This window comes from Puntigrus tetrazona, chromosome 23 (assembly GCF_018831695.1).
Source record: "Puntigrus tetrazona isolate hp1 chromosome 23, ASM1883169v1, whole genome shotgun sequence".
NCBI lineage: Eukaryota > Metazoa > Chordata > Actinopteri > Cypriniformes > Cyprinidae > Puntigrus > Puntigrus tetrazona.
In genome coordinates this window covers 465450-479807 of record NC_056721.1, presented here as the reverse complement: position 1 = coordinate 479807, position 14358 = coordinate 465450, and the positions used below count along the sequence as shown (strand labels likewise).

Sequence of the window (14358 nt, the reverse complement as noted above, 5' to 3'; positions counted from 1 at the left end):
AAGGGATTGTGATGGGAAAGGGTCCCATCCCGCTCTCCCTCTGTCGCCTGTCCTAATATTAGAGCTTTAGGAGGTACATTCCCTCGTTCAGGTGCGGAGTCGGAAAACTAGTTCCCGCCGAGTTGTTGAGCCACAGCTTGGTAGGGGCAATTCTGGCTCTAATATTCCAGGTAGAGAAGATTCAGTGTCACAGTTAATGTCATCTTGTCCTCATTTGATGGTAGTAATGGGTGGAGTGTCAGTTCCTTGTTTAGTTGACACAGGATCCATGGTTTCTACCATCACTGAAAGTTGTTTTCGGGAGCATTTTGAGCCTTGGGGCAGGACCGTCTTAAGACTTGTCAATGGTTGCAGCTTAGAGCCGCCAATGGGTTATCTATCCCTTACATAGGATATATTGAGTTAAACGTTGAACTATGTGGAAAAAGTTGTTGCCGAAATGTGGTGTTTTGGTAGTCCGGGATCCTCCTGGTGGTATTTGTGCCCAGGCACCAGGTGTCTTGGGGATGAATATCTTGGGTCGTTGTTATCAGGAACTTTTTGGGCAGCATGGGCCTTCACTTTTTGAGTCTCCACCAGCATCGGCTGTGCCCAAGTTAGTCTTTCAGGCGTTACAACACTGCCACCAAGTGAGTATTCGGCCCGCTCCTGAGAAGTCTGGTGTAGTGAGGGTACGTGGTCCTCGAGCAGGTCGTATTCCAGGTGGCACTATCAAATTGGTAGCGGCCACCTGTTCGGAGCATTACTCTGACAGTGTAGTACTTCTTGAGCCCCCCGAGGGTGGGCTCCCTATGGGGTTATTAATTTCCCCAGCATTAGTCAGAGTGATTAGGGGTACCGTCTATGTTCCGGTTGTTAATGTAGGGACTACTGATGTTTTGTTGTTCCCTCGTCGTGTTATAGGCTCACTGACAAGTGTATCTGTTGTTTCCTTGCCCCCTGGGGTCTCAGAGATTAAGCCTGGTATCGTCTGTTCTGTTTCTTCCCAGACCGGTGTTACCGGCGCGCACAGGATCTGCTGGATACAGTAGATTTATCTCTTTTGTCGGTGGGAGATCAGGCTAAGGTTAGAGCTCTCCTTCGGAAGTACCAGTCTGTGTTTTCTGCTTTTGAAGGAGATTTAGGATGCACGGACTTGATTTCGCATGACATCCCATTATTGGATGATGTCCCTGTTCGGCAGCGGTATCGCCGGGTACCTCCCACCGATTATGAAGCAGTACGGGCACACATTAACCAGTTGTTGGAGACCCAGGTTATCCGAGAGAGTTGTAGCCCTTTTGCCTCTCCGATTGTGCTTGTGAAGAAAAAAGATGGGAATCTACGCATGTGTGTAGATTACCGCCAGTTGAACGCCAAAACGAGGAAGGATGCTTTTCCATTACCTCGCATCGAGGAGTCTCTGGATGCCCTAACAGGTGCACACTGGTTTTCAACTCTGGATTTAACCAGTGGGTATAACCAGGTTCCTGTTAGGGAGGGGGATAAGTATAAGACTGCTTTTTGCACCCCCTTTGGCCTATTCGAATGGAATAGGATGCCATTTGGGCTCTGCAATGCCCCTAGTACGTTCCAGAGACTCATGCAACGTCTGTTTGGTGATCAACAGTGCCAGTCATTATTGTTGTACCTGGATGACATTGTGGTCTTTTCTTCTTCTGTCGAGCAGCATTTGGAGAGGCTGGAGGTTGTCTTGGGACGACTGGATCGGGAGGGTTTAAAGGCCAAGCTGGAGAAGTGTATGTTTCTTCAGTCCGAGGTGAGGTATTTAGGTCATGTGATTTCCTCGAAGGGTGTGGCTACAGACCCTAGTAAGATCAGGCGGTGGCTCAGTGGCGTTGTCCGACTAATGTGACAGAGTTGCGCTCCTTTCTCGGCTTTGCTGGCTATTACCGCCGGTTTGTGGAGGGGTTTGCTAGGATTGCAGCCCCCTTGCATAAGTTAGCGGCCGAGTTTTCGAGTGCTAGGGCTAGGCCGAGGAAGCAAGCTGGATTAGGTTTTATGGCAGCCTGGAGTGAATCGTGCCAACAGAGTTTCAAGGACTTGAAGGATAAACTCACTACTGCCCCTGTACTTGCACGCAGATTTTTCCCAACCCTTTATCCTGGAGGTGGACGCTAGCTATGGTGGCCTGGGGGCAGTGCTTTCTCAGGAACAGGAAGGAAAAATACGTCCTATTGCGTATGCTAGTCGTAGTCTAAGGCCCACTGAGCGCAACATGTCCAACTACAGCTCTATGAAGCTGGAGTTTTTGGCGCTCAAGTGGGCCATGACCGAAAAATTCAGGGAATATCTCGTGGGTAGTCAGTGTGTGGTCTTCACGGATAACAATCCATTGAGTCATCTGTCTACAGCAAAATTGGGGGCCACTGAGCAGCGGTGGGCTGCCCAGTTAGCTGCTTTCAATTTCCAGATAAGGTACAGGTCAGGAAAAAGTAATAAGAATGCCGATGCTCTTTCTCGCCAGAATTTTCCAGAAGAGGGGCCCTTGCATGGATTAGCCCCGGGAACAGCAATACCCGCAGTGCTACAACAAGTAGAGGAGGTTAGGTCGGTTATAGAGGTACAGCAAGCAGCTATCGCTACTTTACCTGGTCCTTCTGTTGTGGATGTCGGTTTATTGCAGGCAGAGGATCCAGTCATTTCTGAGCTCCTGCCATTTTGGAAGCGGAAGGCCCGTCCCGGGATGGAGGAGCGGCAGAGGCTGTCTGTGGAGGCACTGAAGTTGCTCCGCCAGTGGGACCGTTTTGTAGAACAAGATGGGACACTGTACCGTAGGGTTCAGTACCCTGAGGGTGGGGAGGAGGTCTTGCAGCTGATATTACCATCTGCTTTGAAGACCGAGGTGCTGACTCAGTTGCATCAATGTCATGGACATCAGGGCATTGAGCGAACTGCGGAGTTAGTTCGGCGAAGGTGTTATTGGCCAGGGTTAGCATCAGATGTTGCCCGCTGGTGCCAGGAATGTGAAAGATGTCAGTCTGCTAAAGACACACGGCGGGGGGCACAGAGTTTCATGGGTCATTTGCTGGCATCTCGGCCTAATGAAATTGTGGCCATTGACTACACTGTGTTAGAGCCTTCTACCTTAGGGGTGGAAAATGTTCTGGTAATGACTGACGTCTTTAGCAAATATACTCTGGCTGTTCCTACACGGGACCAGCGGGCTGAAACAGTTGCTCAGGTCTTGGTCAATGAGTGGTTTTACAAGTTTGGTATTCCAGGCCGATTACATTCAGATCAGGGACGGAACTTTGAGTCCTCACTTATTCGCCAGTTGTGCGGCCTGTATGGAGTGGAAAAATCTCGTACGACCCCTTATCATCCGGAAGGAAATGGTCAATGCGAACGTTTTAACCGAACTTTGCACAACCTGCTACGCACTTTGCCAGTGTCCAGGAAGAGGGACTGGGTGTCATGTTTGCCTCAGGTTCTCTTTTATTATAACACCACCCCTCATCAAGCCACTGGTGAGTCGCCCTATTTTTTGATGTTGGGACAGGAACCACGATTGCCCGTGGACTTCCTGCTGGGTAGGGTACAGGAACCAGTGGCTGGTAGTATACATGAATGGATTTTGGAGCATCAAGCTAGGTTGCATACTGCATTTGAGGGTGCGCAGGGGCGACTACAGGAGGCAGCCAAGCGACGTAAGGGGAAGTATGACCAGCAGGTACGGGATGTACCTTTGGTGGAGGGCCAGCTGGTGTACCTGCGAGACCATGGTCATAAAGGTCGGCATAAGATTCAGGATGTGTGGAGCTCGATTGAGTATCAGGTAGTGCGGGCCCCTCCGGAGGGTGGTGGGGTTTATTCAATTGCTCCCAGGGATGATTGGAGTAAGGTGAGGAATGTACATCGTTCCCAATTGAAAGAGCGAGTACAGGGTAGAGATTTTATGGGGAACCACTAGAGCAGCAGTTGGAGTGCCTAGAGGTGCCTATGCAGGAAGAAGAGGAGGAGATGGATTTGGTACAGGTAACAGCTGGAGGTCGCAACGCGTTGAGTAGGGAGTGTGCGACGCCTAATTTGCCCACATGCAATGAAGATCAGTCACCAGAGGGGGTGTTAGACCTGGCTGGTCCAGGGCCTATAGGTGCCTCTGCTGAAACGGAGGTGGTAGAAATTCCTTCTGCCCCGGTATCAGTTTTGGGGTTGGACAGGCAGTTGGAAGTAGCAGAAAGGGTAAGACGAACAGGGCGAGTAACCGCAGGTCACCATTCCAACCCTCACCACCTCCCTCGTACAGTGGCAGGGACAATAGTTTCCGGGTCTAATTGTATAGGGGCTATTTTTAGACCTTGGAATTGAGGTGATGGGGGTTGCTATTTGCTGGGGCATCGTCGGGTCGGCGATGCAAAAGTGGAGGGGGTAGATTGTGGTGAATACCAGGTTGCTGCTAATTAAGTGGTACCGCCGTGAGTATAAAAGGGGTATTCCCCAGCGTAGAGGCACGTCATTTGATTGCGTCACTGCATTGCTGCCGTTTCCGGAATTCCGCCGCTCTGAGTTGGAGGTATGTGCGCTTGGCGTTTCGCCTATGGTCCGCATGTGTATGGTGGGTTTAATAAGTTTTCTGTACTGTTAGAGTTGGCCCACTGGAGTTTGTACGACTGTTTAAGAGGGTTGGTTTTCCCCTTGATGCTGTTATATGGACGATTGGAAAGAAAGTGACTGGATACACGTGTTGGACAACATAGGTGACGACTTCCCTTCCACTTTTGGTGAGTGCCATTGTTCGATTTGCGTGGGCATTACATAGGCATGAGTTTGCGGTGAACTAAATAACGTGTCCTTTTCCTGTCCAGTGATCAGCAGAAGGAATCTGGTCGCAGCATATTTTTGTGACGTTTAAGCTGGTATGTAGAATTTATAGTCTCCTGTACCTGTTATGATAAGGTAAAGGTATTTTTTAACTTGCTTGATATATTTTAGTCATTCAAGGGGGCATTCGTGGGGACATGGCCTAGCTGCGACAGTGCTGTTTTGCTTTAGTCTTCATTTTCTTTATTTTTTGTCTTTGTTTATTAATATTGCTTTTCGTTGTTGTTTATTATTATTATTATTATCACCACTATTGTTATTAGTGGTATTGACTTTTGTTTTGTTAATTTAGAGATTGCTTTTTCTATCTTGCTTTTTGTATCTTGCTTTTTGTATTTTTTTTGCATTTGGATTTTTGGTATTTTGCGTTTGTATTCATGTTCAGTTGCTGTTGATTGACTACAGGGGTCAATCTAACCCTCATGTGTGTTTGATGGTTTGGTTTTATTCTTTTTTTTTTTGGTTTCTTTCAGGACTGGGGTGTACCAGAGTGGGCGGCCTGTAGTGTGGGGATTGACGACTCGTTGTTATCAAAAAGTGTGGGGTGTAGGTTTTGGTTGCAGTGTAATTCCACTAGAGTGTGTTTTTTTGAGATTTTCATTCACAGAGAAAGGCTGCTTCAATTTGGGCTGTCCGGCTGCTCCGACGGGCTGGCCCACTTCCTGAGACACCCCAGCTCCATTATTTTCTTTAATTTTGACGTGTGTGTGGTTCTTTTGATGGTCGTGGCTCAGGCCACTTGTTTTAATTCCATGTTGTGCTTTGTTAGATTATTTTATAATTAAGATAAAATAAAGCATTATTTTTATATTGACTCATGCCTCAGTTGATGTTCTCTGGGAGTGAACGAACCTGCGTGCCTTTTCTTTGAGTGTTATTTCCCCAGGTGGTTAGCCAGGGGTGGCGTAGTCGCTACTATTAGTAATTAAGATCTCAGTAAATCTACCCCTATGCCACACTTCCTTGGGTCTGCATCAGTCACATCAACTTCATGAGGTACACTATCGGAAACATGTGCTTCCTCACCTGAAGATGACTGTACTGCAACCTCACATAGATGAACAGGTGAAATCTGGGTGACATTCCAGCTTCTATGATATCTGGAAATATGTGATGAAAAGGATGTCTTTACATTAAAAGTCTTGGAACACCCATAAAAGGGACAAGTTATAGTCAGCCCCTCTTGTATGTGGCCACTTAAGTGAGACACAAGCCCTTTAATATCTGCATACTCTGTGCTGCAAAAATTCATTGAACACTTTAATTGCACAGACACGTTCCGGTTCCATGTTTGTCTGTCTGGATGTGTTCGTAACATATGAACGGCAAAGCAACTGAATGAGGAAAACTTTCTTCCACAGTCTTTATGGCCACACGAAAAAAAAAACATTGTGTACATGTCTGTGGGTTCTGCAGTGCTTTAGATATTGTGATAATGAAACGCATTTAAATTCACAAACACTGCAAGCCAACATGACTAATACAAAGTTACTTTTTAAGTCTCGCACCAAGATGAGCGCTTCATTTAAAAAAAAAAAAAAACAAAACGATTTTAACTGAATGGCCAAATTAAGACCGGTCAAGAGAAGAAAAAAAAGTACCTGACCCTGATCCTGACACACTTCATTACTAGTGTGGTGAAGTGACAGCCTTTTTTATTTTCTCAACATTTTTATCAATGTGCCACAACGTTATTAAAACGTGCCATGCTTGTAATAATACAAAACTACGTAAACTACAACAAACGAATAAGATATAACTAGCACCTTAAATACAATAGCAGCGTTACTAAAACAAGTTGTGTTGTATAAATTAAGAAAAGAACAAAAACTAAATGCAAAGATATTTACCTCAGGGGCGTTAAACCTTATCCCGATTAAGTAAACGGTTTGTTTTCTTGGGCACACAATAAATTAGTCGAATAAAACTAAAACATAAGGGCACAGTCACATATATCTACATTATATCCACAAATAGCAAGTAAATCAAAACTGGATTCAAATCACTGAACGAGGACAAGCACAACATTAAATTAACTAAACGGGTCTAAACAAACTAATAAGACAGCACCTAAATACATTATTGACGTTACTAAAGATTTAAAAAAAAAAAAAAAAAAACCTTAAACGTAAATTTTACCGCAGAGGCGTTAATCTAAACCTTCTCCGGAATTTGAATGAAATGTGTTAATGGCACTTGCCTCTCACGCACGCGTTTCGCGCCACAAGGATCTTGCACCCACAATGCAACGCGTCATTAAAAATTACGGAAAACACCTGTAAACTAAAAATACGGAAAATTCCTTCAAATGAAAACAGACATTTTTACTGTATTTTTACGGATTTTTTTACAGTGTAGCGTTTGATTTTATTGCTAACTTACCCATACTTCTCTACCATATCAGCCACAAGGATGTTTACCAGCATCTTACCGGCTTTATCACCGTCTAAAAGTCTGAAGGACACCTTAGATGTTCTTACAAGCTCATCTTTAGGATCACATTGGCTCCATGCGGCAAGTTGAGCTTTGTTGGTACAAAATTAAAACACCACTTTAGTGCGATCAGAATTTTATTTGGGATTAAGTCCATTTATAATATACTGAATATCTGATTTAAAAGAAAGTTACGGATTATATGATTATTATGGCTTTTTTTATACGAGTAATAATAGTTAACTTCAACGTAAATAAGACTAAGAATAAAATTACTCTAAAAGTGAAAAATGTACCTTCCTTAATGAATTCACAGAAGTCAAAATCGCCATTTTTCACTGGTATTCGGATCCAGTTTGGGTTCCCTTTAGACTCCACTTGAACCAGCATTTCTTCAGAATGAAACACTCTCACAGGATAATCCCAGTCAGTCGGTGTGCTTTTTTAACAAGCTAACACAAAAATGCCTATAGTATCTAGATGAGACCAATACTAAAAACTAAAACACACACCACTACAGCTAACGTTAACTCATTAAACATTAAAAAGCCAGGTCTGCAGCACCCTCGAAATAAACCTACTTTTGTTAATCTAACGTTAGCACTATGCAGCGCATTTATACGTTGTTCCACAGACTATATTTAACAAAACGCCAAGCATTTCTAGCGACTAGGTAAAATGTTTTATAAAGCTGGTCAATGTGTAAGATGGCGCCCACGCTTCACGATTTAGGGTTTTGTATGAACTCACTATTTATTAATACGCTCCTTCATTTAGGAAATCCACGGACACGTAATTAGAGACCTAGTTTAGACCGCATCCACAATTTGAATGAACCTTACTGAGGTAACGTTATTAGTACAACGTGGTCCCGATTTATCTTAAAGTCACAAATTGATCAAATGTGACTTACACGACATATACTCCTGTGCATGTGTATAAAAATAACACTTATTTTAGCTATACCATGTGAGAACCTGATTTATCTGCTTTTTCTTCGTCTTCAAGTGAAATAAAATGGCGGACATAGTAAGTGGAGGTGTGGCTTTTTGTTTTTACACCTCTTTGGATTAAATTTCACAATGACACCGTCTTAAAAATAACAGCAGTGTAATTTTATCACCATGTAGTGTTTAAACTATGTCAACACTGTTCATTTCTCCCAGCCTGGCATAGGCTGTTTTTTCAGTAGGTCCAGAAAATTTTACACAAGTGATTTTTTTTTGTAGAGGTTTTATTGAATAAAATTTAACTCTACCTATTTAATAACTTGAATATATTAAGATCAGTTTGAGGAGCTGACAGGAACGGTCTTTGTGAAGTCTACATTAGTATTCCTGTTTTGTGCGCTAAATTTATAATATTCTCCATCTTCATTTCCTCTGGTTTGTGCACACTTTTTTACAGTATAAAATTTGCTCCTTGGTTTCGTGTGTTAATTTCTTAGAAATTTGTTTTTCATTTCGTCCATTAAGTTTGCTCTTTTTTTTTTTATATAAGATTGCTGCTCCGGAGACTCTCTGGTGAATGGCTTGTGCAGTTTCGGTCATCCGCTTCTTGTACTTTCAGAAGAGGGATTCCTGTCATCATCTGCCTTCCCTCCTAAGTCACTCTGCCTGACTCTGAGCTACTCCTGACATTTGTCCTTGCTGAAACCATTTATGCTGTAGGATCTCCTCAATAGTCGCTCTCTTAGTTGGGTCAACAGTCAGGCAGCGACTTATCAAATTCTGCAATTCTGTACAAGTTTTTCATTGGTTAGTCATGTGTGTTCTTTCATGTCCATGACATGCTAACGTTGTCAAGTATGGAAATATGTAGCATGTATTAAACTTTGTGTGTTTAACAATCTTAATGTCACTGTGTTATTGGTAGTTGATTATTCTCTCACCTGTGGATACTCTAACGTTAAAACTCAGACTGCCATGCATCATGTCTTCAGGACTGCTAAAGGGTCGACATTTGCACATCATTGCGTACATCATTACACCCAGAGACCAGACGGTTGTTGGCTCTGCCTTGTATCTTAAGTCGTTGTAGTATTCAGGCGGGCAGACTCCTCCTGTTCATGAAAGCAAGGCATATTCAGGTTACAAAATCTATTTGCAAACAAATGTCACCAGAAACTTGACCAAATGTCCATTTGTTTTCATTAAATCACTACTCAGAAGTTTGACTTCTCATTAGGCCTCATAGTAACGCCAACTTACCTATAAAATCACCCAAGTAGCCTGTACTTTTGACGAGGTCACTGCAGCCAAAGTCTATTAGTTGGACTCGGTTAGTCGTCGTGTTGATCAGAAAGTTATTCAACTTAATGTCCCGGTGAAAGACACCTCGGTCAAGACAGTGCTTGGCCCCGAGCACCGCTTGATACATCAGGCTACGTGTCTGTAATTCGTTCGCCCAATGCATGTTGTTAACCACAAATTTGAGCAAGTCCTTGCAGGGTTCCGGATGTTCCAGGATGAGGATGAACCGATCCTCCTCTTCAAACCATTCCAGCATGTACACAATGTAGGGGCTTAATGGAGCCTGTGTCAGCAGCAGGTTTGCAGCCACTTCTGCAAACAGTGGCTTTGAACAGCCAGGCTAACATTAGAGAAAAGAGTAATTAAGAGTTCAATATAACATTTCACTTCTGTTTGCAATGTAATTTGTATGTAGTTGGTATTTAATTATGTACATTATGTCAACTTACTAGTTCAATATAACGGTCTCTTTCACACTTGAGGATGATTTTGATGGCAACCTGCAAAAATAAATGCAATCAATGAATAAATAAATGAAATTATTTATAAGCGCACTGTATGTTACAAATGGGCAAACTGATTATATTGAATCTGCAAATTTATACACATATATACACACACATAGAAATATTTGTGATCATGATATTGTGATTATATATTTAAATTGATATTAAAAATGTTTTGGTCTAAGCACTGATCGATATCTTCTATATACATTTGGTGAATAAAGCTGTGATTCCTACCTTCTTGCGTTGATTTTTTGAAGTCCCCTCGTACACAGTGCCAAAGCCTCCTTGTCCAAGCTCATCTCCCACTTCATAAATCTCATCAAATGGTACTGCAAAAACATACAAAGAGAGCATGTTAATATATGAGATTCAGTCTGACATGAAATCCTGTGGCAGTGCTTGAATAAATACATGCAATTCACATCAGATACATGGAGAATAAATATGCTCAATGTTTGAAACTATAGCTACACCCAAAATTGAACACAAAGCACGTTCAAATTCAAATGTAGTACTACAGAAGTATGAGCAGTATGAGATTTTGAGTTCACCGTAAGTCAGCATGTAACAGAAGGATTCTTTCAATTGCTTTTAGGCAATACTACTTTGTCAACAGTTATCATTTACGTTTGGAATACCGTATGAGGAATTATACATACATGTATACGCACACAGACAAGTGGAAATAGACTCACCTGGAGTTGGACGGCTGAAACAGGCTGCTCGGGTTTGATCCTTGATTCGTCTATGCTTGCAAGCAGCTGGAAATTTTGGGGGTACTGGCTCAAGAGCTGACGGGCCTGGAAGAAGATCAGCTGAATCCTGCAGACACGTTGGTACAAAACCAGGCGGTTCTTGACCAGGATCCGACAAGCCAGACAAAAGATCTTCTGGAGGATCAGTCAGATCTTGTAGAGCCATGGTTTCATGGACAGATGGATCCGACTGATGATCAGCTGAATTCTGCACACATGTTGGTTCAAAACCAGGGGGTTCTTGACCAGGAACAGACAAACCAGACAGATGATCTTCTGGAGGATCAGTCAGATCTTGTAGAGCCATGGTTTCAAGGACAGATGGATCCGATTGATGATCAGCTGAATTCTGCAAACATGTTTGCACAAAACCAGGCAGTTCTTGACCAGGATCAGACGAACCAGACAAATGGTCTTCTGGAGGATCAGTCGGATCTTGTGGAGCCATGGTTTCGAAGTCAGATGGATCCGACTGATGATCAGCCGAATCCTGCAGACACGTTGGCACAAAACCAGGCGGTTCTTGACCAGGATCAGACGAACAAGACAGATGATCTTCTGGAGGATCTGTCAGATCTTGTAGAGCCATGGTTTCATGGACAGAGGGATCTGACCGATGATCAGCTGAATGCTGCAGAGCCATCGGTTCAAGAATGTTTGGATCCGACTGAGGATCAGCTGAATCGGAGTCGGGTTGTGCACAAAGAGGAGCCACTTTGTTGTGCTTTTTCCGTGTTGATGCACATTTTACAGCCCGCCACAATCTTTTGAAGAGTGTGAGAATGCGCGTTTCTTCTTCTTTGTGTTTGTTTGATTTTCTAAAAAAACAGAAATGGAAGAGTTAAGAATTATCACCAGATATTACAAGGCACATTCGAACATACTTGTAGGTATTAGATAAACACTCAAAAGTGGGAAAAACAGGACAGAATTGAATTGACAGTAGACCTACCTTCAGCTGGCTTGGGATCAGCTGGATTTTCATCACAGTCTATCGGTGTGATGCTGGACAGACATGGCAGAGGATCAGGTTGATCCTGTAGAGTTATTGGCTCTAGACCGGACGGGCCTGGCTGTGGATCAGCTGGATGACAGTGTGCTGCTGGTTCGAGATCAGAAGGACCACACTGAAGATCAGCTGAATCTGTGTCCGTCACAAGCTGAGGAGGGGCTGTTTTGTTGCCTCGACGAGTGCTTTTCACAGCAAGCCATGTCTTCTTGAAGAATGCACAAAGGCTTTTCTTCTTGTGTTTAGCTGGTTTTTCTTAAAAAAAAAAAGAAAGAAAAAAGTCATACACACATTTAATATATTAAAACAGGAATTGTTGCAACAAAACTATTTCAGAGAAAGGAATTTTTCACAAGCTTGTTGTTCACCTGCTGGGCTGTTCTCCATAGCTGCTGCTGCAGGAGAAGCCTCTGGATTTGCTCCTGAAGGGTCAGTGATGTTTTTTCTCCAGCTCTTATTGTATTATCTACTAATATTGAACTCTTTTTAGACTTGAGCTCCATTGATTACAGACAGAAACACTGGTGCTATAATGAAGCACTGGAAACGTTATTTTGAGTGTTTGTTCACGTGATAATCTTTCTGCTCTGATTCTCACTCAATTGATCACACTAGATTAGATTAAATGTGAGGCGACGATGAATTTATACTGTGGAATGCTTCACTGTGACGTCACGGATTTCACGTGACCTCACGTGTACTCTGCACGTGCAGCGCAAGGGGCCTCGCATAAACCGCATTATTTGAAAAGAGTAGGCTATTATATATATTTAAACAAAAAATGTTCACATAAAAAAGCAGAACGCAATATATAATCGCAATTTATTGCTAGACTCAATAACACAAAAATCCCGAAATCGGAAATAATTAAAGCTGCAGTTCGTGACTTTTTGCGCTCTAGCGGTTAATAAACAGAGCTTCTTGAGGAAGAACACTGCAGCCGGAACTACTTTTATGGGTACGTCTACGGCGAATCACGCAGGTATGGGGCTACTCCGCAGCGGTACTTACCCGAACTAGTCCGAATATAAATGTAACCCGTTTACCGGAATTATATAAATAAGAGGAGGAAAAATATCTACAGGGTCTGAGCTCACCAAATATATGTTATTTATATTAACCACTAGTATTTGGAGTCTCGGGTTCGGGGTCTTACACTAAACACAGAATTGTATTAAAAAAAAATAATTGCGCTTAAGAAATGTGTCTGCACTCGCGATTGAAATGTCAATTCAGTCACCAACTGCTTGAATAAAAACACATACACAGAAATACGTTTCAACAGGTGTTATTTGTATTCAGTGTGCCCTCTTTTTGTTATAACACTATGCAGTGTAATTGTCACTTGGTTGACAAAAATATATCAAATATATCACAATTGAATAAAATAAAATAGTCCAAACTATCAGAAGAAATGCGTAACTCCTGAATCAGGTCGAAATGTGTTTGCTTCAGTTCAAATCAGTGTAAGTGTATGAACGAATGCCTACAGAATCCTCGCCGAAACCAACGATGAAGAACCGTTCACTCCTCACGAACGAGTCCTTGAATCGTGCGATTCACTCGAGTGAACTCCAATTCGTATCTCCTGGCACGAATCCAAAAGATCGCAACGTGATGAAATCATCCACTCCCACCAAGCACACACCAAATCGCTAATGCAATAAAAGAGTTCAGGCATACAATTAAAGAAGAATATGCAAGGATGGCTATGAATAAGCGAGAGCAGAAGTACAGCTCGTATCTCTCGCCACGAGCTGGCGCATGAGTGATGACGTCGGCCAATTGATTCAATAACAATTAACTTGGATAACTTGAAGTATAACATTATTTTTCACAAAACGAGTCCATAACCATGTTCAACAATTCTTCTAACATAACAGAAAAAGTTTGCTCTTATTACTCTATGCACTTTGTCCGTTTCACGAACCGAATGATTCATTCACAACATCTTACAATAACAAAAGATCATACAAATCAAATATACAGAAAATAAGAGTACTTGAGATTTACCCAATGCAATAAAAAGTTCAGGCATACAATTAAAGAAGAATATGCAAGGATGGCCATGAATAAGCGAGAGCAGAAGTACAGCTCGTATCTCTCTCGCCACGAGCTGGCGCATGAGTGACGTCAGCAACCATCCACGCACCTCTCTAATTAGTAATTCAATTTGACAACAATCAAATAAAATATATTTATATATTTACTTTGCATGCCTGAATATTAACACTATTGGTGTACTCGCTTAGTAATTTTGTATATTCTGAACATAAAAACGTCTCAGACTGCAGCTTTAATTAAACTCTCTGTAACTCGACGGAATGTATAAATTTCACCCGTTTTCTAAAGACACTTTAAAACCAACACTTGTTTATACAGACAGCTCTGCTCACACGAGTTAATAAAAAGCCCGCGTGGTTTCATTCATCCCGAGAGTGTGTTTTAACAATTAATTGAAACGACGAACAAACACAGTGGCTTAGGTTTGATTTCGACATCCAAAGAGGAAAATAGCAGCTTAATCGAATAGCTAACGGTTCATGAATACAAATTTGTATTTTACATTAGGATTT

The 14358-nt window shown here is 42.4% G+C and overlaps 1 protein-coding gene across 1 annotated transcript; it reads right to left on the bottom strand.

The window, feature by feature from the left end:
- Positions 1-8909: 8909 nt before the first annotated feature.
- LOC122329143 (serine/threonine-protein kinase pim-1-like) lies at positions 8910-11416 on the bottom strand (the record flags this gene model as incomplete). The annotated part of the gene is made up of 6 exons (XM_043225349.1): positions 10714-11416; positions 10253-10347; positions 9959-10009; positions 9468-9849; positions 9149-9319; positions 8910-8995 (listed from the first exon to the last, which is right to left on the bottom strand). Coding segments are annotated over exons 1-6 (1488 nt in total), but the record flags the coding sequence as incomplete, so codon positions are not given.
- Positions 11417-14358: the final 2942 nt, after the last annotated feature.